The sequence below is a fragment of the Bos mutus genome, chromosome 11 (assembly GCF_027580195.1).
Source record: "Bos mutus isolate GX-2022 chromosome 11, NWIPB_WYAK_1.1, whole genome shotgun sequence".
Taxonomy (NCBI): Eukaryota; Metazoa; Chordata; class Mammalia; order Artiodactyla; family Bovidae; genus Bos; species Bos mutus.
This window is the reverse complement of record NC_091627.1, coordinates 20,622,591-20,646,518: the sequence shown is the minus strand read 5'-3', so window position 1 is coordinate 20,646,518 and position 23,928 is coordinate 20,622,591. Positions and strand designations below refer to the sequence as shown.

General features: G+C 49.4%; 2 protein-coding genes across 7 annotated transcripts in view; one reads left to right on the top strand and one right to left on the bottom strand.

The window, feature by feature from the left end:
• Positions 1-3,124: 3,124 nt before the first annotated feature.
• Positions 3,125-10,765, top strand: NTSR2 (neurotensin receptor 2). Its single transcript, XM_005903208.3, has 4 exons — positions 3,125-3,823; positions 6,721-6,970; positions 9,035-9,125; positions 10,258-10,765. The coding sequence occupies exons 1-4, from the start codon at positions 3,200-3,202 to the stop codon at positions 10,514-10,516; spliced, it is 1,224 nt and encodes a 407-aa protein (XP_005903270.2). The 5' UTR covers positions 3,125-3,199; the 3' UTR covers positions 10,517-10,765.
• A 5,961-nt stretch (positions 10,766-16,726) lies between these two features.
• The window catches only part of GREB1 (growth regulating estrogen receptor binding 1), a 135,827-nt gene continuing 128,625 nt past the window's right edge, over positions 16,727-23,928 (bottom strand). For all 6 annotated transcript variants that reach the window (XM_070379126.1, XM_070379127.1, XM_070379129.1 and 3 more), the window contains 4 exons: positions 23,414-23,549; positions 22,111-22,311; positions 19,892-20,030; positions 16,727-18,535 (listed from right to left, as the gene is read on the bottom strand). In XM_070379126.1, the coding sequence (XP_070235227.1) occupies positions 18,372-18,535; positions 19,892-20,030; positions 22,111-22,311; positions 23,414-23,549 (640 nt within the window). In that variant the 3' untranslated portion in view covers positions 16,727-18,371. The remainder of the gene's footprint in view (positions 18,536-19,891; positions 20,031-22,110; positions 22,312-23,413; positions 23,550-23,928) is intronic.

Here is a 23,928-nt window from a genome sequence, read left to right as displayed (position 1 = left end):
CTGGGGTCTGCCTTGAATCACTGCCCCCTACACACCCGGGGCACAAGAATCCACAGGGCACCCCTTTTCCCCAGGCTGCCAGGCCCTGGTTTTGGAGTCTCCTGTGAACAGCCGCCCCTTCTCAGAACACCTTGTCTAGTCCCATTTCTAAGTCTTAGCTCATGCTGTGACCCACTTTCTGGAAGGTCTTTTCAAATGTGCCCTCTGTCTGGGGCCAGGCCACACCTTCTCCCTCCACGGAGCCATCCCTGATTTCCCCACTCCATAAAGAGGCTTCCATTCTTAGGTCTTTGAGAAAAAGGACGGGAGGTTGGACCTGAGGTGTGAAATGCAGGATACCAACCCCCAAATGGGTCAGAACCTGCAAATATGTTACATCTCTGCCTCCCTCTCTGTCTCTTTCTCATAACACATACACACGCAGTGACTCTCTGTTGTTCCCTCTTTCTCTGAGTCAGAAAATCCTACTATGACTCAATTTTGGAGTGATGGAAACAGGGAATTAAATGTCTTTTTTCAAGGTTCAAGTAGCAAGTAAATTCTCTGGGTCATGTACTGGCATCAGGACCAAAGGCTGCTTGGGGAAGGAAGCTGTCTGAGTCTGCTCAAGCTGCCAGAACACACACTGGGGACTGTGGGGATTAAACAGCAGAAGTTTATGTTCTCACAGTCCGGGAGGCTGGAAGTCCAAGACTAAGGTGCCAACAGATTTGGTTCCTGGTGTGAGCTCTCTTCCTGGCTTGCAGACTGACTGTCTCCTCCTCACTGTGTCCTCGTGTGCCAGAAAGAAAGAGAGAGAGAGGTAGGGAACTCTCTGATATCTCCTCTTACGTGTGTGTTAATCACTCAGTCGTGTCCAACTCTTTGCAACCCCATGGACTGCAGCCCGCCAGGTTCCTCTGTCCATGGGATTCTCCAGGCAAGAACAATGGAATGGGTTGCCATTTCTTTCTCCAGGGGATCTTCCTGACCCAGGGATCGAACCCAGATCTCCTGCTTTATCATCTGAGCCACAGGGAAGTCCTTATATGGATACTTACCGCCTGCAATCTCCTTTAACTCTAATTATCTCCTTACTCCAGATGCAGTCACACTAGGGGTTAAGTCTTCAACCAGTGGGGAGGGGAACACAGTTCAGTCCATGGCAGAAGCCCTTTTGATGGGACCCTACATGCAACAGGCAAGAAAGTTAGGAATCTAGGTACACAAAGCAAGCAGAACACCCAGATTCTTAGATCCAGAGACACCTTGCCTGGCCAGGAAGCCTTGTCAGTACTTCACACCACTACCCCAAACAGCGTAGCATCCTGCCTCTGGCATCTCTGGACAGGTAATCCTTCCCTTCCATAACTGCCACCCATTGCAGCACCCTCTAGTACTGGGTAGTTATGAATTATTTGCTGCACAATTAGAGATCGAGAAATTTAGCTTGGTCTGTGACTCAATGGGCTTTCCTAGTAGCTCAACCGATAAAGAATCCTTCTACAATACGTGAGACCCCAGTTTGATTCCTGGGTTGGGAAGATCCACTGGGGAAGGGACAGGCTACCCACTCCAGTATTCTTGGGCTTTCCTGGTGGCTCAGCTGGTTAAGAATCTGACTGCAATGCGGGACACCTGGGTTCAATCCCTGAGTTGGGAAGAGCCCTTGGAGAAGGGAAAAGCTACCCACTCCAGTATTCTAGCCTGGAGAATTCCATGGATAGTATAGTCCATGGGGTTGCAAACAGTCTGACACGACTGAGCGACTTTCACTTTGTGACTCAACAGGGAAGCCCAGATTTTGATTCTAACATAGACAATGGAGGATATCAAAGACCAGAGTCTTCCAATACAGGCTGAAAGCAACCTTAACACAAGTGATGATTTTATTCAGAGGCAAAATTAAGTTCTTGTGGGTACTGAAGAAGCAAGTGCTAGGCCCAGAGCATCCACACACGGATATGTTCTCAGAGTTTCAGCTTAGAGGGACCAGGTATGGGATTTACAACCAGAGGGCCTATCAGTCATTCTCCTCTAGACCCCTGGGTGAAGATAGAAATCCTGAGCCCTCTGCACACATCTGCAGGGAGAGCCCACTGGATGTGTCATTGGCGCTGAGTCTTCGTCATTCCCTTATTAACTGCTTCTCACCTTCCTGCACATCGCAGCTAGAGAGCAGCCCCCACTCGCTACAAGCAGAGAAAGCCCGGGTACAACAATGGAAGACCCAGTGCAGCCAAAACGCTTAAATGAGCGAACTAAGCTCTGGTATTCTAGATGGGCTTAGGAAAGAGACCTGTGGAAGGCTTTAAAACACGCTCAATACTTCTTTCCACTTTCTCATACTGCTCCATGAGCATGACGTCCTCAAAGGATGGGGAAAGCGGATATCGTGTGCAGGCAGCTGTCAGTGACAGAGGACTTCCTTGAGGACATTACCGTGGCACTGAAACAGCCTTTAGCAAGAAGATGAAAGAGACCTTTTCCAAGAATAACAGCTGCAAAATGTTGCATGCATGCTCATTCGTGTCTGATTCTTTATGACCCCATGGACTATAGCCCACCAGGCTCCTCTACCCATGGCATTTTCCAGGCAAGAATCCTGAAGTGGGTTGCCATTTCCTCCTCCAGGGGATCTTCCCAACCCAGGGATCAAACCTGAGTCTCCTGCATTGCAGGTGGATTCTTTACCACTGAGTTACCTGGGAAATGTTGACATGTGGGCAAATTCTGATCAGTTGCCCTGGGATGGTACACACAGGCAGCAGCAGAGCGCATGGCACATGTGGGATGCCTGCTTATGCCACAGGTAAAGAGTTGGACACAGATTCACCCATGCAATCTTCACAGAAAGTCTGCAGTCTAGATAATATTGTTTAAATGCAGAAACGGGTTGAGAGAGGACAAAAAATAACTTGCCCAAGGTCACACAGCTAGTAAATGGAGGCATTCGGCCCAACTCACTGTCTCTCAGGTCCCCCCAAAATGAGCCCACCCTCCATCCGGCACGTGTTTCCCCCGCAGGGAACTGAACTGAGAAACGTGAGCGCAGCTAACAGGCTTACCCTCGCGGTCCTGCGCCGGCTCCGGGGCACCCTCCACGGGGCGTGTCCTCCCATTCTGGAGGTTCCCAGAGAGGAGGGGAGGCGCTGGCCAACGGGGCAGCTCGCCCAGTCTCCGGGCAGGGAGAGGGAGGGAGCGCAGTCTCGGGAACACGATGGAGACTGGCAGCCCGCGGGCCCCGGGACCCAGCCCCGGGCCCGCGCTGAGCCTGGACGCGCGGCTGGGCGTGGACACGCGCCTCTGGGCCAAGGTGCTGTTCACCGCGCTCTACTCGCTCATCTTCGCGCTGGGCACGGCGGGCAATGCGCTGTCCGTGCACGTGGTGCTGAAGGCGCGGGCCGGGCCCCCGGGGCGCCTGCGCTGCCACGTGCTCAGCCTGGCGCTCTCCGCCCTGCTGCTGCTGCTGGTCGGCATGCCCATGGAGCTCTACAACTTCGTGTGGTTCCACTACCCCTGGGTCTTCGGAGACCTGGGCTGCCGCGCCTACTACTTCGTGCGCGAGCTCTGCGCCTACGCCACGGTGCTCAGCGTGGCCAGCCTGAGCGCCGAGCGCTGCCTGGCCGTGTGCCAGCCCCTGCGCGCCCGAAGCCTGCTGACTCCGCGCAAGACCCGCCGCCTGCTGTCCGTCGTCTGGGCCGCCTCGCTCGGCCTGGCCCTGCCCATGGCCGTCATCATGGGGCAGAAGCACGAGCTGGAGACGGCGGGCGGGGAGCCGGAGCCCGCCTCGCGCGTGTGCACCGTGCTGGTGAGCCGCACCACCCTGCAGGTCTTCGTCCAGGTAAGCGGGAGGAGCGAGCCCACCGCCTATGTTTTCATCTCTCACGCTAGACAGCAGTCAGAAAGTTGGGTCTCACCGCCCGATTAAACAAAGGATTTGGGGAGAGACTTGGCCAAAGGGAAGCACTAAAAGAAGTCCAAACAAGAATGAAATAATGCCATTTTGTGGCGACACAGATGGACCTAGAGATTATCATGCTGAGTGAAGGTAAGTCAGAGAAAGACAAATATTACACGATATCGTTTATATGTGGAATCTAAAGCATAATATAAATGACTAAATGCAAAACAGAAACAGACCCTCAGACCTAGAAAATAAACTTATGGTGATCAAAGGGGAAAGGGAGGGAGAGACCGGGGATAAATTGGGACTATGGGATTAACAGATAAAAAGTACTATATATAAAATAGGCAAGCAACAAAGATTTGCTGTATAGCACAGGGAATTATAGTCAATATCTTGGAATAAGCTATATGGAAAATAATCTGAAAAATATATATGTATGTATGTGTAACTGAATCACTTTGCTATATACCTGAAACTAACAGTATTGTAAACCAACTATATCTCAATAAAAAAATAAAGAGAATTCCAGATTTGAACTCAAGATTGACTCAAGTCTTCCCAGTCTTGCAGGAGTGGTGAGCAAACGTGATTGGGTTTAAGAATTACCTGGAGAGCAGGTAACAAAATGTAGATTTCATGACCCACTCAGTTTTCTGCTTTTCTATTATCACCCAAACTAGTGATATTTAGCCCCATGACAAGAACAACTAGTTTATTGGGTCATTGTACAGACAGAAAAAGAGGCCAAAACATTCAATGTTAATGAAGGATTTCAAAAGAAATACATATATCAACTTCAGTCTTAACAGGAATATGGAAAACTGTGGAAATAGGAATAAAAATGCAACAGGAAAGCATTCCACTTGCTTTCAAAATTGCAAAGAGTTGAACATAACTGAGTGGCTTAACATGCACACACCAGAAGTATAAATACCCTGTCAATATGTTGAGCCCCATCAGGTAATCAACCAACCTCATCTTGTATTTTTCAATCATGTCTGGAGCCCTCTCCTCTGCTCCAGCACCTTGCCAATGCTACCCCATCTTTCCGCTCCTCTGGGGGACACCCAATTCGGGGATCCCAGGTCTCCCTCTATGTTGGTTCACAAGCTTATTTTGATGGAACATATGCTCTTGTAACCTCCTGAGACCTGAGAAAATGTCCATAGAAGGTAAAAACACTTTTTGAGAATTTACGTGTCTGAAAATATTTCATTTTATCCTCTCAATTCTCACAGTATGGCTGGGCAGAACATTACAAGATGGAAACTGTTTTTCCTCACAAATTTTAAAGCATCAGTCCATTATTTTCTAGCTTCCTCATTGCTTTGAGTGAGTCTAAGGCCAGTTGGCAATGGACAGGGAGGCCTGGCGTGCTGCAGTCCATAGGGTCGCAAAGAGTCGGACACGACTGAGCGACTGAACTGAACTGAAGGCCATTCTGGTTCCCCTCCTTTGGACATGCCCTGTTTTATCCCTTTGGGAGCTTTGGAGACCTACTCTATCTCCAGGTGCTAAATGTCATAAGAACGTGCCTTGATGTGGATTTATTTTCATCCATTGTTCTGAGCACCCACACACCTTTCAGTCTTGAAGTTCATATCCCTCAATTTTGGGAAAACTTTTTTAAAATACAGTTTTATTGATTTATGGCTGGGCTGCATCTTCACTGATGCATGGGCTATTACTAGTTGTGGCAAGCAGGGGCTACTCCCTAAGAGCTGTATGTGGGCTTCTCATGGTCGTGGCTTCTCTTGTTGCAGAGTGATGGCTCTAGGGAGAGTGGCTTCAGTAGCTGCTGCATGTGGGCCCTGTAGTTGTGGCTCCTGGGCTTAGAGCAGAGGCTCAATAGTTGCGGTGCATGGGCTTAGTCGCTCTGTGGCATGTGAGATCCTGCCAGATCAAACCTGTGTCTCCTACACTGGCAGGTGGATTTTTTTAATTAATTAATTTATTTTAATGGAGGCTAATTACTTTATAATATTGAGGTGGTTTTTGCCATACATTGACATGAATCAGCCATGAGTGTACATGTGTTCCCCATCCTGAAACCCCCTCCCACCTCCCTCCCCACCCCATCCGTCAGGATCATCCCAGTACACCAGCCCTGAGCACCCTGTCTCATGCATTGAAACTGGGCTGGCGATCTGTTTTACATATGATAATATACATGTTTCAATGCTATTCTCTCAAATCATCCCACCCTCGCCTTCTCCCACAGAGTCCAAAAGTCTGTTCTTTACATCTGTGTCTCTTTTGCTATCTCACATATAGGGTCATCGTTACCATCTTTCTAAACTCCATATATAGGCGTTAATATACTGTATTGATGTTGTTCTTTCTGACTTACTTCACTCTGTATAATAGGCTCCAGTTTCATCCACCTCATTAGAACTGATTCAGATGCATTCTTTTTAATAGCTGAGTAATATTCCATTGTGCATATGTACCACAGCTTTCTTATCCATTCATCTGGCAAGTGGATTCTTTACCAATGAGCCACTAAGGAAGCCCTGGGAAAACTTTCTTAAATGTGTTTTTTTTTTTTTCCTACATTATAGTTTCCTCCACTCTTTTCTCTATTTTTCTTTCCAGCATGGCTATTATTTAGCTAGTGAGCATCCTAAACGCCCCGTTTTCTTGTCTTTTCTATTTTCACTGCTTTCCCCTTACTTTCTGAGAATTTTCTCAGCATCTGTAAATCCGCTGTCACCCTCACCCCCAGCCCCGCTCCTGTTGCTGCAGATTCCCAGGCCCTTGGGCACACCTGAGGACCAGCGGTCACCAAGCCTTGGAGCGACCGCCATAACCCTTGGAATCACCTTTTCCAGGTGAATGTGCTGGTGTCCTTCGTGCTCCCTTTGGCATTAACCGCTTTCCTGAACGGGGTCACCGTGAGCCACCTGGCAGCCCTCTGCTCCCAGGTGCCGTCCCCTCCCGCCGCAGGCAGTTCTGCCCCCAGCCGCCTGGAGCTAATGAGCGAGGACAGGAAGACACTGGCCCTGGGGGACCAGGCCGCCCTGGTGAGACACAAGGACTCCCGCCGGATCCGTGGCCTCCGGCGCAGCATCCAAGTTCTCAGTTAAGTTCCCGGTAACCCCGCCCAGAGTGGAAGGGCCAGACCAGGGCGGTCTCCACCAATCCCTGGCCACATGGCCTTGAGCTAGTTCCTCCCTCTATCTAGGTCTCATTTTTCTCTATGCCCTGGGGAGTTATACAATCACCAACAGGCTTCTGTAAGGTACAGTAGTATAATTAAAAGAAGGAATGGGAATTGTGTACACTGACCGCCCCATCAGCTCCAGGGGGGTGGACACAAAGACAAACAGACCCCTGGCTGCTTCTCAGGGAGTCTGATTGTTCAGATGGACACAAGGAACCAATGTATTTAAGGACCCGCTGACCAGGCATTGTGGACGCAGGCCAGCTAGGTCTCCAAATCCGGTTCCCCACTAACTCTCCACTTTCTCTGATGCGACACTGATCTGTGTGTGTGTGTGTGTGTGTGTTTAAGTATCTGGGCAAACTTGGCTCTGTAAGGACAACTTTAAAGGCACAGGAAAGCAGAGGTCTCTCCACGCACCTGTGTGATCCAGGCGCACACAAAGGTCCAGAAGGATGGAGGAAGGGACAGGGTCTCTGCTGCCATGTGTATGTCACAGTCTTGTGCACAGGACTGAAATCCAAGAGCTAAGTGTGATGTGATGTGCCAAGTAGCAAAAGCAGCACGTGAAGGGCCTGGACTTCTTTCCATAGACAATGGGTCATCATTGAAAGAGCGGGGGCCCAGGAATGACAGGGGGACTTGCTCTTGAGATATACATGCTTGGCAGTTTTGCAGGACAGGCGGTTCAGTGCTTCTCAAACTTCCATGCACGTAGGAATGCTTGGGGAGAGTTGTCAGACGTGGACCCCTGGGCCCCCATCCAGAAATTCTGATGCATCTGGTCTGGGTGTGCCTGACAGTCTACATTTCTAACAAACTCCCAGTTGAGGTGGATGCTGCTAGTCCAGGGACCTCGGTGGATTAGAGAATGGGTTTGCCACTCAGGGCAGGAGGAGAAGGAGGGAAGGGAAGGAGGAGAAGTTTAGGTCAATAGGGCCAGTTAGGAGACTGCTGTCACAGTCCAGTGGAGGGAAGATGTGGTCCCCTGGGGTGGGCACAGTGGAGGTGGGGAGAAAGGGAGAGAGGAGAGATGCTAGGGAGTAACTTTTTAATAGACTGGATCTTGGGAGTACTGGAAAGAGAAGACTCTCTGGCTTATGACGTGGGTGTCAGATGGACAGTGGTGCCATCAATCAACCAGAAAAAGGGGACACAGGAGGGGAGAGGCTTTGTAAGGCAGGGCATTTGAGTTCTACTGTCTATGCAGTTGGGCTTCCCAAGTGGCACTAGTGTTAAAGAACCCTGTCAATGCAGAAGACACAGAGGCATGGGTCCAATCCCTGGGCGGGGAAGATCCCCTGGAGAAGGGCCCGGCAACCCACTCTAGTGTTCTTGCCTGGAGAATCCCATGGACAGAGGAGCTTGGCGGGCTACAGTCCATTGGGTTGCAGAGTCAGACATGACTGAAGCGACTTAGCAGGCACACATGCACACACATCTATGCAGTTAGACGACCAAGGGGGAATATCCAATCCTGAGTTAGGAGTATATTCTAGTGGCCAGGAGGTTATAGATGTTGTAGAAGTTTCTAGAAGCACATCAGTGGACCAGTTAGGATTAAAGTGGACACTCACTCAGAGGACAGGGTAACAGTAGGTTTAGGGACAGATCCAGACAAGAGTGGGGCTTTCCTAATACCTCAGTTGGTAAAGAATCAGCCTGCAATGCCGGAGACCTGGGTTGGGAAGATCCCCTGGAGAAGAGAAAGGTTGCCCACTCCAGTACTCTGGCCTGGAGAATTCCATGAACTGTATAGTCCATGGGGTTGCAAAGAGTTGGACACGACTGAGCAACTTTCACCTTCACTTTCTTTCCAGACAAGAGCGTGCCAGATAACCTCAAAGTTTCCTGCCAACCCCTAGACTCCAGGAACAAACTCTCAGGAAACACTGTTGTCACCTCGGGCAGCTTCCGCCCCCCCAGAGCTGCATAACTGCTAATGTGTTTGCTGTCTGTCTCTCTCCCCACCTGTCCTGCAGGAGCCATTGTGGCCGTGTATGTCGTCTGCTGGATGCCGTACCACGTCCGCAGGCTCATGTACTGCTACGTCCCTGACGAACGGTGGACCGAGTGAGTGAGGGGAGGAACCCCAGCTCATGGGGGGCATGGCATGGGGCTGGGATTGCCTGCGCTCTCCAGGGGAAGCCCCTGGTTGCTGGCCTCTGCAGAACTCTGGCCTCCATTCTAGCTGGCCCTGCCCAGTCTGTTATCCCAAAAGTTTCCAGTTCAGGGTGGGGAACCAAGCATCATGTAGAAAACTCTCTGAACTTCTCAGGCCGTGTGAGTGGCAGTCAGGGCTTCCAGCCTCCTGACTCCAGGATGGAGAGCTGCCTGCAGGTAGGGAGCAGGGCGAAGGCCATGTTCTCACAAGGAGGGAGAGAGGGAGGAGGCCGCAGAGCTGGGATTCTACGAGCTAATAGAGGCTGCTTAGAGATGAGAGCGTGCACACCCATTTCATGACACAACGGGAGAAAACCCAAGCTGAGAATCCCTTCTCTTCCTTTTGGAAATCACTGCACCCTGATGATAAGCGAAAGTCAGACATCTGAGAGGAGAGAGATCCTATGTGGCCTCCAAGGAAATAGCTGTGTCAACAGATGACTGGTTCTCGAGAGCTGCAATTTCCCCTACACACAGACACACAAGTACTCACACACAAGTACACGCACACATATGCACAAGTGTGCGCACACATGCACAAGCTCGGACACACATGTGCACATATATGAGAGTGCACACACACAAACACACACACAAGTGCACGCATACACAAGCATGCACACACACACACACACCAACATACACACAGGTGCAGCCCTTCCCAAGGCGGCCAGGGAATTCTCAGAATGCCTCTCTCCCCATCACGAAGCCACATCTCCTTGACCTCATGCAGCAGCACAAGGCCCCCCACGCCTCGAGAGCCTGGACGATGGTCTCTGTCCATCAGTAGGTGTGCTTTTCATTCTGCAGGCAGCTGGGCCTGGCAGCCAGGAACAGGGACTCCGATGCTGGGTGGAGTGTGGCAGCCAAGGGCAGCCAGTGCTGATGGAATGTTTCTTGAATGCACGTTGTGCTTCTCGATAGCAGGAAGCAGGCCCTCCTGACCTGGCCCTGTGGAGGGGGAGACGCTCCCAACAGGAAGGGGAGGACCCGGCGGGCAGGCAGCAGGGCCTCTAACCAGCCTTCCGGGTTTCCCTTCCAGCAAGCTCTACGATTTCTATCACTACTTCTACATGGTGACCAACACGCTCTTCTACGTCAGCTCGGCAGTGACCCCTGTCCTGTACAACGCGGTGTCCTCCTCCTTCAGAAAACTCTTCCTGGAGGCCCTCGGCTCCCTGTGTCGAGAGCACCACCCCATGGAGTCATTCCCCCCAGGGACCCCGGAGCCTCGCCCAAGTGGGTTAAGCTTACAGCTCTGGGGCTCCCCCAGGACCCCCAGCCTGGATGAAATTGAATAATGAGCAGAACAACCCTGAGTGCCTAGCCCTCTAGTGCTCAGCAATTTCAACGCTAATAAGTCAAGCCGCGTGATCAGGTGGACCTAAAGGGAGCCCAGCTCTGCTGCTTACCAGCTGTGTACCTGCAGGCAAGTCACTTGCCCCTCTTAGCCTCAGTCTCCTCATCTGTATGAAGGAGATGAATAATACCCATCTTTTCATGCTGTCTGACGACTACATGCTTAGTGCCTAGAGCATAATAAAGAATATATTTTCGCTGCCATTGTTTTTGTTGCTACTGTTGTTACTACTATTATTTCTTTTTTCTCTGCTCTCCTAGAAGTCCACCAGCTTTTACAGGTTGCGGGCTCAGACGTCCCATGAATTTCCACAAATGACAAATCCACAGCACCCAGAGCATGGTTAGGTCACATAAGTCATAGTAAAATTCTCTCGTCTTTCCCAGTAAGGGAGCAGCTATTCACCTTACCAGGGTGTTCTGTGCACTTCGGAGAGCCTGCGGTCACCAGCTGCCCCCCTCCTCTCTGGCCTGCATGTCCACCTGCTCTAGAGGACAGCCCTGCAGACGCTCTCCAGCCAGCATGGTGTTCAGAAGAGGTGCACTTCCACTCTTCTCGTCCAGGCAGGCTCCCTCCAGTCCTCCACAAACCCCATCCCCTCCCCTGTCTGCACAGGCTTGACACGCCAGCCTTGCTCCTGAAGCCTTGTGAGGCCTGAGAAAGGATGGTTTTCCTATGAGTGTCTAGAAGCTGTTGAAGCCACAGGCCTGCAAAGGGGCAGGAAGAGAATACTGGGGCGCAGACTAGAAAGACCCAGAAGAGGTTCTTTCTGAAGAACTGTGTTGATGTTTTCTCGAACTGAGTCCAACTCCTGATCCACCATCACCCACCTGGTTCATGTCAGAACCAGCACCTGTGCACACACATCACGTGCACACAATCACACAGACACACCACACACGCGTGTGCACACAATCACAGACACACCACACACACCGCATGCACACAATCACAGATACACGACACACACCATGTGTGCACAGTCACACAGACACACCACGTGCACACAGACACACCACACACGCACCATGTGCACACACATGCATGCACATGTATCACACCACATACTTGACACATACATACTTGACAAATCAACACACTACCCACACACACCTGGATGGGCACCTTGTTTGAAGTGAGAAGCTGGAATGGGCAAGGAAGACAGGACATGCGGCTGGAGGAGGAAGGCCCAGGCTGGGCACACGGCCCGGGGTGCTGTACAGGCAGCGCTGTGTGGCTGGGAGGCGACTGTCCCAGCCCCCAGCCCCAGAGGCTGTGAGAAAAGGCCAGAGGCGATGACACACGCCTCACAGGAAGCCTGCACAGAGCCAACCACCCTCCTTGTCGGGGAAGAAGGACGTCCTGGAAAGGAGTCGCCCAGCGCTGGTCTCGGGGACCTCCCGTCAGGTGGCTCTGCAGTCGGGCATAAGGCCGCCCGGTGGATGGACAAGGACATGTCCCAGATGGGCATGTGGAGGGGCAGCCCCTCTCTGCCCTGCGTGGCTGGGCTGTGGCACTGGCTGAGGACGCCTGTGGTTGTTGTTGTTAAGTTGCTCAGTCATGTCTGACTCTTTATGACCCCATGAATTGCAACACGCCAGGCTTCCCTGTCCTTCACCATCTCCTAGAGCTTGCTCAAACTCATGTCCACTGAGCCGGTGATGCCCTTGTTGTTTTTGGTCAGTCACTAAACCATGTACAACTCTTTGAGATCACATGGACTGTAGCCCACCACATTCCTCTGTCCATGGGGTTCTGGCAAGAATACTGGAGTGGGTTTCCTTCTCCAGGCAGGGATCGAACCTGCATCTCCTGTACTGGCAGGCAGGTTCTTTACCACTGAGTCATCTGGGAAGTCCTGTGATCTGATCTTAAAGGCCCATCTCTGGAGCTCTAGTAAAGAATCTTTGTCTTCAGCTTCTGATGGTCCCCAGCAATCCTTGGAATTCCTTAACATGTAGATAGACCACTCCAGTCTGTGTCCATGGGCCCATGGCATTCTTCCTGTGTTTCTTTCTCTTATAAAGACACCACTTACAAGTAGATTAGGAGTCGACTTGACTCCAATATGATCTCATTTCAACTAACTACATTAGCAACAACTCTATTTCCAATTAAATTCACATACTGAAGGACTGAAGGTTCAGTTCAGTCGCTCAGTCGTATCTGACTCTTTGCGACCGCATGGACTGCAGCACGCCAGGCCTCCCTGTCCATCACCAACTCCCGGAGTTCACTCAAACTCATGTCCATTGAGTTGGTGATGCCGTCCAACCATCTTATCCTCTGTCATGCCCTTCTCCTCCCGCCTTCAATCTTTCCCAGCATCAGGGTCTTTTCAAATAAGTCAGCTCTTCGCATCAGGTGGCCAAAGTATTGGAGTTTCAGCTTTAAAACTTTGAATATTCAGGACTGATTTCCTTTAGGATGGACTGGTTGGATCTCCTTGCAGTCCAAGGGACTCTCAAGAGTCTTCTCCAACACCACAGTTCAAAAGCATCAATTCTTTCGCACTCAGCTTTCTTTACAGTCCAACTCTCACATCCATACATGACTAATGGAAAAACCATAGCCTTGACTAGACGGACCTTTGTTGGCAAAGTAATGTCTCTGCTTTTTAATATGCTGTCTAAGTTGGTCATAACTTTTCTTCCAAGGAGTAAGCATCTTTTAATTTCATGGCTGCAGTCACCATCTGTAGTGATTTTGGAGCCCAGAAAAATAAAGTCTGTCACTGTTTCCCCATCTACTTCCCATGAAGTGATGGGACCGGATGCCATGATCTTAGTTTTCTGAATGCTGAGCTTTAAGCCAATTTTTTCACTCTCCTTAGGACTTCAATATATCATTTTGGGGAACACAATTCCACTCAGCACCACCTAAAGCCCACTCTTTCTGGCAGGGTGGATTGCCACCCAAGGAAAAACCTTGCATGGAGTAAAGATCCTAAGAGAGAAAAACTGCTGCTCGCCAGAGTTCTAGAAGAAAAGGCACAAGGAAACTGGGACAGTCTATTCGGCGAATGACAAATGCAGTCACAGAATTTCTGTTTCTCCTCTAGACCTGAAGGACTTGAAAACTCTGTACTGGCCTTTCCAACTGTTTCGCTAATTAAAATGCTAATTCCTTTTGAGCTGGAAGTCTTCTTAAGCCAGTAGACTGAAAAAGAAACAGCAGCTGTGGACACTGGACTTGCCCTTGGTTCATGGTTTTCCCTGAAATGAGGGCTGTCTGCAGAATCTGAAGCCAGACCTGAGAGGTTTAGTGCAGACACCTTTATTGGAAGTGGTTTCTAAACCTTGATGCTGGGGGTTTCCTGGACTCTGGATGGTACTTATGTGCTGCCTGTGGTACATGCATGAACCCAGAACCACCTTCAACAGGCAACCCAACACCTCTCCTCTCAGTGAGAAAATTTGGGATCAGTATTTTTCATTGCACAGAGTCTTAGAAGCCAACAGCACCTACTAATATACAGCATTTGGTGGGAGTAAATGACTCAAAATAAGAAGTAGCTGTGATGTTAATGGAACTGTCCTTACACGTGCAGGGATGAATCTAGATTCATTTTGTCACCTGAGACCTGTGTGATCTCAGATGAGTCACCTAGCCTTTCTGAGCCCTAGTTTCTTTTGTGTAAAATGATACCAATGATCTACTTCAAGTGTTAATTGTGATGATTAAATGAAATAATGGACATTTAGTCATCTAGTAAAATACATAACCATAGTATATGGTGAAAAAAATTTGCTACTCACTGTTGCTGATTTCATAGCTAACATATGGAGCTGGTTGACTTGGCAAAGGAACCAAGAAGCGAACCCAAGTTTCCCAGTTTCAGATTCCATGCCCTCTGCACTGCCACATCCTGTGTTGAGAACACTGACATCCATATAAATGTTGCTCGATGTTGCTCCATATAAATGGAGCACGATTTCTCCTCCTTTATTGCAAGAGTCTTAGATTGCTGAAAGCATTCAGGAAAAGAGAATCAGTATTATTGGTGTGAACTTACTATCGTTATCTGGTTTTGGGGTGACTGTTATCTGGCCTTGCAGAAGTACAGGATTCCATATTTCCCAAGGTTCTGGGAGAGTTTTTTATTGTGTTTATGTACACATAAAAATTAGCACTTTCACGATGTATGCAACCATCACTACTATCCATCCTAGAACATTTTCTGGAATTTTTATTATACAAGAATCCTCTCCTCTTTGAAGGCTAATTACTGTAGACCAACTCTCATTTCTGTGAGTCTTCTTTACTTCTGCAAGAGATGTACTAGTCTCCCCTTCTGATTACACAATTTACCCCTTCTCGTATTTCTCAGAGTTATTCATATTTCATAGTTGGCATTTTTACAAAGTTTGGGGACAGTCTTATCACCCTGAGTAGAACCTGGGACTTTAACTTAAAACATCCTATTGCCTATTTAATTTTTAAATATGAAGTCCTAGTCTGATTAGCTTTCTTGACACAATCTGAGTCAAGAAAATTAATGTCATTATTGATAGTTTTAGATATGTTCTTTATTCCCCAAGTTTTCTTGCTTTTTACCCCCTTCCCCTCCCCAGCCCACTCAACTCCTACACTGATTTTGTCAGTGCTGATTTTCCCTTTGATGTTTAAGGTGTTGGCCATCCAGTTTTTCCCTTTTAGCAGCTACTCTAAATGTTTTTAACACACGTTTAAATGTTCCTTTTTCACTAATTATGTTAATCACTTCTACCCCTAGTAAACCAAGAATTTGTGCTCAATTTCCCTCATTTTATCAATTCCTCCATCACTGACCACTCCCACCCCCAGCTCCCATGTTGGGATCAGCTAAGATAGAAGAGATTCATTCATTCACTCGGTGGGCATTTCACGAGCATCCACCATGTGCTGGGCATAATCACGGCTCTGAGAACAGAGCAGCGAAACTATCTCATACAATTCCTACTTTCAAGGGGAAAGACCAAGAAAAAAAGCAGAGACAACTAAACACACTGTGTTCTGGTACACTCAGTGAGGGATGACGACACTGAGGAGGTGGCTTTTGAGTATTAAGGGCCCAGAGGAAGTGAGGGAGGGGTCCAGGCAGATGTGAGGGGGAGGAGCACCCTGGGCAGAGGTGGGCACTGGCCTGGCAGTGGCCCCAGAGGTCCAGGAGGGCCGGGCAGCTGATACACAGTGGCCCCAGAGGTCCAGGAGGGCCGGGCAGCTGATACACAGTGAATGGAGGAAGAAGTAAAGGGTGAGCAGAGATTGGGAACATTCCTTGTGCTGTCCTCTAGACTTTTTTCGGCTCACCTCCCAGCTGTCTGTTTCACTCTTGAGCTGGTCTATTTCATCTGCCCACTGAGGTTTTAACTTCCAAGATCTGTAATTGCTGTGTTTTTTTTGGTCCTGGATACAACACCATCTTTTCCCCTGAATTTAATTACACTTGTTTTATAGGATTGTTTGCTGTACTGACTCATTATGGAGGTTATCACCTCCTCCCTTATAACATTTCCTTTATTTTTATTATGAGTTTTACTTGTGAGTTTATTTTTGTATTGTCCTAGGGAGCTCATATCTGCTATTAACTGCCTCAAGTGACTGTGGGGACAAAACAATGCCACAGAGAGGGGGCTGCTGTGAGTTCGTCTTATTCACAAAGGCCTGGCCCCCCAGGGCCCTGCCTACCTGGGGATCCACACTCTCTCAGCCTGAGCTTCAACCCATCAGCTGCAAGGAGATCAAACCAGTCAATCCCAAGGGAAATCAATCCTGAATATTCACTGGAGGGGCTGATGCTAAAGCTCCAATACTTTGGCCACCTGATGAGAAAAGCCAACTCATTGGAAAAGATCTCCTGATGCTGGGAAAGATTGAGGGCAGGAGGCAGCACAGGATGAGATGATTGGATGGCATCACTGACTCAATGGACACAAGTTTGAACAGACTCAGGGAGCTAGTGAAGGACAGGGAAGTCTGGCATGCTGCAGTCCATGCAGTTGCAAAGAGTGGGACATGACTGAGCAGCTGAACAACGAGCACATTTTAGTATACACTTACTTTTAAGAATTTATTCTTTTATTTCCCAAACTACCCTTTCTGTCACACATTGAGATTTCAAGCAGGTAGTTCTCTAAGATACTGCAATTCATTCCCACCAAAGAAACAATACATGCATTATGAATTTTATTTATAAGGCTGGAACAAACAAGAATGTTAGGTTTTTTTTCAACTTTAAATTAACAAATAAAACGGGAAGAGCAGCCTAGAAGCCACCATTTATGAAAGACTCAAGAAGGTAGAACTCAAAAAGGTAAGTTTTTATTCCAAAATAGGAATAATGACATATACAAAGTGATCGTTTTTTTTAGAAACATTGATCTAAAATTTTTATACTCATGGACTATTTTTTTTTCCTCAGGGAAGAAAAGATTGACATTAACTCTTTGGCATCATCTTTGAACATAATTCCTTCTCAGATTAGTATCCATTAGAGTGCTTATAAACGTCTAAGATGGATGGACAAGAATGCATTCTGCTGATTCATTTCTGAGGACCTTTCAACTTTTCCTCTGGTTACGGGCCACTCCACAAACAGTGTGGTGGGCTGGGGAGACGGACCCCGGAGTCTGCTCTGCTTCTCTTCTTCCCCGGAGTCTGCAGCTGTGTGATCCTGGGGCGATGCACTGTTTCCATCTCAACTGGCTCACCTTTCAAACGGGAAGAAAGATGCCACAGCACAAGGCTGCTGGAAAGGGTAAGCAAGATAGTGAAAGCACCTGGCCCTGGGCCCAGCCTCTAGGGGGCACCCTAACATGCTGGTTTAAAATGTATTCCGGCAGGCAAGGCAGAGTACGGGTATCACAGTACAACCGTGACCTTGTCTGTCCCCTTCCTCTCTGGACAAGGACCAAACATTCAGAAGAGAAGACGAGCAATTCAAGGAGATTAAAAACTGAGCTTCAATAAATTAGAGTCAGAAGTCTAGTTCTTATCAGCTACTTTCCCTATCACTTTGGTTGTTTTCATTGTGTGTTTCAAGAAAGACGTTTGGCTCTCTTTCCTTTGTAAGGCAAACTCTGTTTCTCAAGGTCAATCTCTGCAACCCTAATTTCCTTCCTGCAAGCCCTGTAGTTTTTTAAAAAAAAAGTTTCTTTTCACTTTTGCCCTTTCTAAGAGGTAGGGTATTTACCCTATACTATTTTAATAGAATCGTATTTGCTCTGAAGTGAAACTATTTGTTTTACTTTATTAAATTTGATGCCTTTGGGCTAGTTTCTAAAAGAGTAACCTTACACAATTCATAATTAAGTGAACCTACTTCGTTTTTCCTTGTGTCCAGCCTTTATGGTTAAAATGGTCTTTTGGACTATTGTTCTGGAGTAGGTTAGAGGGAAACCTACTTAGCCAACACCACATCCATCATCTGAAATGCTGGCATCTCTACAAAATAATCCAAGAGGGATCCTTCAGAACTAAGAGGAAAGTCAAGTTTGTCCAAGTGTGTCCGTGGAAGCGTATGGATGTCGTGACAGTAAGCAAAACTTTGTTCTTCATAAAATGGACTTCGATACAGGCCAGGGCGGTGGGGTCTGGCCCGGAACCTAGGGGTCTGGGGTTGGAGTTCTTGCTCACCATCCACTCGTCCCTGTGGCTCTCAGTAAGTCTCCACGCATCTCTGGGACCTATGGTTCCCTGGCACCTACCATGAAGGTGTGGCAGCAAACACCACTGGGTCCCGTCCCGGTCCAGACACCCCGAGGTTCTAATTCTTCCTTTAGCCTCAGCAGCCTGAGGTTGGGCAGGCTCCACCCTCAGATGTGCCGTCCGGTCAGGAAGAAGAGTGGCCGGTCCTCCTTGGCGTTGGCCGTCTGGAATTCATCTCGCAGCCGAAACTGCCACTCGTCTTCCAGCTCCAGGCGGACGACTGTCTGGCGGAGCGAGTTGCGGTCCTGACAGATCACACACAAGGTGGCACCTGTGTGGACAACGGCAGAGGTGTGTGAACGGAACAGGGGAGTTTCTGCGCAGGAAAGCTCCCGCCCGGCTGCCGTTTGCCAGAACAAAAGACGATGCTGCTTTTGGAAGGGAAGGGCCAGATGTCCAAGCGAGCGCCTGTTTCCAGGGGCTGCTTCGCCATCTTAGCCAGATGACGGATGAGCGTGTGACTTGGCAGGTCTGGCAGATGAGACAACGTGGAACCAAGAAATGACGGCAAAGAAGTTGAGCAGACAGGGAGAAGGAGAAAGACTCTTAGGATTACAAACCAGCATCCTCAGGTCCAGCCCTGGTGGGAAACACCCCGCCCCGCAGCCTAACCCTGCCCTCTTCACCCATCGCAGTCGGCTGCCCGCCCAGGCCCCATGCGCCTCCTGCCTCTCCTCCTGCCTGGCAATGTGAATTCTCCTTCCTCTCGAACCCTAGCACACATCAATAATCATGGGTGTTCATACCATCTACCCCTCTATCTCCACACCCTATCTTTCTATTAGACAAGATGTTTCCCAGGAGCACAGAATGTTGCGGAAACCACTATTTCCCCAAAGCTTATGCAACCCCAATGCTCACTCAACACCTCGCAGAGAGGAAGGTGGGCGTCACGGCCAACCAATAAAAAGTGAAGATCAATTAGGGATGCCAGCTGGATTGGAAATAGTGTTTTTAAGTCATACTGAATGAATGTTTCCCACTCTCAACCACTCCAGCATGAAAACACCTATAGAGGGAGAAAGATTAGAAGGAAAGTAAAGATGCACGCAGCAGCCCAGGACAAAGAAGAACTCATCCACCAAGAAGAAAAATGTCTAGGAGGTCTGCATGCTTAGGCTAAGAGCCTGGCCTGAAAAGCTACAGAAAAGTTGAAAATATCTGCTGGTTACTGGGAAGAAAGGGGATGTGTCTTATCTCTGTGCAAACAGGTAGAGGGGAAGAGCCATCCTGGGATCCCACCCCAGCTTTCTTGTGCCTCCCTGGAGAGCCGGGGAAGTCACAAGCCCTGAGTCTCAGTTTTGCTGTTCTTGTTTAGTCGCTCAGTCGTGTCTGACTCTTTGTGACCCCGTGGACTGTAGCCCACCAGGCTCCTCTGTCCATGGGATTCTCCAGGCAAGAATACTGAAGTGGGTTGCCATGTCCTCCTCCAAGGGATCTTCCCAACTCAGGGATCAAACCCATGTCTCCTGTACTGGCAGGCAGATTCGTTCACTGAGCCACCAGAGAGGCCTGAGTCTCAGTTTACTCGTTGCCAAAAAGGATGAGGACCAGGTTCACCTCCACAGAGGTGCCAGTGATGACAGCCATTCAAGTCAAGGTCCACCATAAGAGCACAAGAAGTTACCTTTCAGAAAATGAAACTTTTTCAAAAAGCTAGCTCCCACGAAAGAGTCACAGAGGTACAGCAGGAGTCCACTGAACACGAAGTCAGAGCAGCTGATGTTTAAAGAGTGGGGCCTGGAGCTCACATAACACACAGAGATCTGGGGGGGAAAAAATGGAATCCATGAGAAAAGTCATTTTCCATGAAACACCCCACAGCACTGTGCTACAGCTTTGCATCTAACACACACTAACTGCCAGGTCCAGCTCAGGCTTGGAGGACCAAACACAGCATTCAATGTCATTTCCAAATGTTATGTTCTAAACATCAACTCCGAGACTTACCCAGATATATCTATTCATTACCTCATTTGAGAGTCAGAGACGTTCTGGCATTAGTAGTAAGTTTGATTCCTAACTATCTGTATCAGGGTGTGTGTGCTAAGTCTCCTAACTATCTGTATCAGGGTGTGTGTGCTAAGTCTCCTAACTATCTGTATCAGGGTGTGTGTGCTAAGTCTCCTAACTATCTGTATCAGGGTGTGTGTGCTAAGTCTCCTAACTATCTGTATCAGGGTGTGTGTGCTAAGTCTCCTAACTATCTGTATCAGGTGTGTGTGCTAAGTCTCCTAACTATCTGTATCAGGGTGTGTGTGCTAAGTCTCCTAACTATCTGTATCAGGTGTGTGTGTGCTAAGTCTCCTAACTATCTGTATCCTAAGTCTCCTAACTATCTGTATCAGGGTGTGTGTGCTAAGTCTCCTAACTATCTGTATCAGGGTGTGTGTGCTAAGTCTCCTAACTATCTGTATCAGGGTGTGTGTGCTAAGTCTCCTAACTATCTGTATCAGGGTGTGTGTGCTAAGTCTCCTAACTATCTGTATCAGGGTGTGTGCTAAGTCTCTAACTATCTGTATCAGGGTGTGTGTGCTAAGTCTCTAACTATCTGTATCAGGTGTGTGTGCTAAGTCTCCTAACTATCTGTATCAGGGTGTGTGTGCTAAGTCTCCTAACTATCTGTATCAGGGTGTGTGTGCTAAGTCTCCTAACTATCTGTATCATCTGTATCAGGTGTGTGTGCTAAGTCTCCTAACTATCTGTATCAGGGTGTGTGTGCTAAGTCTCCTAACTATCTGTATCAGGTGTGTGTGCTAAGTCTCCTAACTATCTGTATCAGGGTGTGTGTGCTAAGTCTCCTAACTATCTGTATCAGGGTGTGTGTGCTAAGTCTCCTAACTATCTGTATCAGGGTGTGTGTGCTAAGTCTCCTAACTATCTGTATCAGGGTGTGTGTGCTAAGTCTCCTAACTATCTGTATCAGTGTGTGTGCTAAGTCTCCTAACTATCTGTATCAGGGTGTGTGTGCTAAGTCTCCTAACTATCTGTATCAGGTGTGTGTGCTAAGTCTCCTAACTATCTGTATCAGGGTGTGTGTAGTCTCCTAACTATCTGTATCAGGGTGTGTGTGCTAAGTCTCCTAACTATCTGTATCAGGGTGTGTGTGCTAAGTCTCCTAACTATCTGTATCAGGGTGTGTGTGCTAAGTCTCCTAACTATCTGTATCAGGGTGTGTGTGCTAAGTCTCCTAACTATCTGTATCAGGGTGTGTGTGCTAAGTCTCTAACTATCTGTATCAGGGTGTGTGTGCTAAGTCTCCTAACTATCTGTATCAGGGTGTGTGTGCTAAGTCTCCTAACTATCTGTATCAGGTGTGTGTGCTAAGTCTCCTAACTATCTGTATCTATCTAAGTCTCTAACTATCTGTATCAGGGTGTGTGTGCTAAGTCTCCTAACTATCTGTATCAGGGTGTGTGTGCTAAGTCTCCTAACTATCTGTATCAGGGTGTGTGTGCTAAGTCGGTTCAGTTGTATCCGACTCTTTTCGACCCCATGGACTGTAGCCCGCCAGCTTCCTCTGTCCACGGGATTCTCCAGGCAAGAATACTGGGGTGGGTTGCCATGCCCTCCTCCAGGGCATCTTCCCGGCCCAGGGATCAAACCTGCTTCTCCTGTGCCTGCACTGGCAGGCAGGTTCTTTACCACTGAGCCACCAGGGAAGCCCCTTGATATGGGGGCACACCATTTCAATTCTTTCAACCTTTATCTTATCGATTGTAAAGCGGGGGCCAGGCCAGAGCTGACAGAGTTGGGGGGCTATAATTCCAAGTTCTGGGTTCTAGCTCCCATGTTGAGGGACTTCTCTGATTGAGGGACTCGACAGGGCCCCCCTCGGATGGTTACCTGAGACCCCAGGTTCAGGTAGCAGTCCACGGACAGCACGGGGTGGCCAAGATTCTTCAGGGACAGCGGGAAGAACCGGTGGCTGTGGTGCTGGAGGAACTTCTCCAGGAGGAGCTGCGCGGGGGCCGCAAGGAACGTGTGTTTGCTGTCGGGGGCGCAGATGTACTGGGCGGGCACGACGGCCATGGGGCTGTCCGACACCTGCGTGGGGACGGGCGGGCGTCAGCCACTCCCGGGGACCCGGGGTGGGCCTTCCCGTCGTGGATGGCTGTGTGCAACCGTGATGGGAGAACATATATGTCCATGGTCTAGCTCTCCATTAAGGAAAATGTGGCTTAACTAAAGTGGGATGTGTGAAAACTGACCACGGCATGAGCGACTATAGACAATGACCACTCCATGCAGAGACCTGGCTGTCTTGTCTAGAAAAAAATAAAGAGAACCCAAGGACCCAGTGTTCCGCCAGATTCCAAGATGTCAGCTCCTGGGAAGGGTCAGCCTTCCCCCTGACCTCCAGATCCTGTCTGCCTCCTGTCCAGTCCCACTGGTCTTCCTCTCGACAGCCCAGCCCTCTGAGCACACAATCTCTTACTCCATCACCAACGTATTTCCCAGGCTGGAGCCGAACAGACTGTGCACATACATAAGACTACTCAAGTCCTCTGATGGACACCTTTCAATGGGTTCTCCTACTTCTTCAGCTTATCTCTGCCACTCTCCTCCATGGATCAAAGGGACCTTCAAGGCAGGGGTGTGCCAGCACCCTACGGGTTCCTGGAGGATATAGATCACCGAGGACATGTCTCCCCCCACCTGGAGGCTGTCTCTGGGGCAGATGGCACACCCATCAAGCTAGCCTGTCAGTCCCATTCAGGCAGTATTTAGCAGGCGCTGTCCCGGGGACCCTAAGAAGAGCACGGTACCACATCTGACCCCCAAGGGCTCTGCCCAGCAGAAAAGCCAGACAAGTGAGCAGCAAAGACACTGATGGAGGTGTGCTCAAGAAATCACGCAGAGAGAGAGCGTGGGGTGGGGGTGGGAGGTGAGGGCAAGGGCACACTGGAAGGCTGGTGGTGCGCACGTGGCAGGGAGACACACACACACACACACACACACACACAACTGGAGACGAGAAGGGAAACTCGATGGAGTCTTTCCCTTCTCAGGGCTCCCAGCAGGAAACCTTCACTAGCACTTCCTAGCCGTCAAGCCCACCCCACTGACTCAGAGGTGCCCAGGTGGCCTCCCCACCAGCTTTCCCACCACGGGCAGCAGCTCTCTCTGGGCACACGGCCGCACCCACCTTGGACGTGATGTGGAAGGACCTGTGCCCGCCCACCGAGATCTGCTTCTTCATCACGCTGAAGCGGTTGAACCGGCAGAGCAGGAGGCCGGCGCTGTGCACCCGCAGGTTGAAGTCCACGTCGTCACACATGAACCTGGCGGGAACAGAGGAGGGGGGCGGGTCGGCCTCCAGTTAGCTCACGGTCACGCCGCCACCAGACACCCCCGTATCTGGAAAGATGAGCAAGCTCATTCCTGCCCCCAAAGACCTTCCCCTGGGAGGCACAGGAGGCAAACCAAGAAGGAAACAAGCTGTGGTGCGCCTGCACCAGGAAGGCAGGGTGTGCTCAGGCTTTTACCACAGAAGCTCTGTCGCGTGTGGATCATGCACGCCACGCCAGGCACCCTGAAGGGGACTTAGCAGACGTCACTTCATCTATGTGTTAAAAAGCAACTGACCTCCCAGAGTACATTTATTGTTTCCCTGGCGGCTCAGATGGTAAAGTGTCTGCCTGCAATGTGGGAGACTGGGAT

Excerpts from the sequence above, each read along its gene's own strand:
- NTSR2 (XM_005903208.3), top strand. The coding sequence starts at position 3,200 with ATGGAGACTGGCAGCCCGCGGGCCCCGGGACCCAGCCCCGGGCCCGCG. Across the intron at positions 3,824-6,720 it reads CCCTGCAGGTCTTCGTCCAG|GTGAATGTGCTGGTGTCCTT; the intron begins GTAAGCGGGAGG and ends CACCTTTTCCAG. Across the intron at positions 9,126-10,257 it reads CCTGACGAACGGTGGACCGA|CAAGCTCTACGATTTCTATC; the intron begins GTGAGTGAGGGG and ends TTTCCCTTCCAG.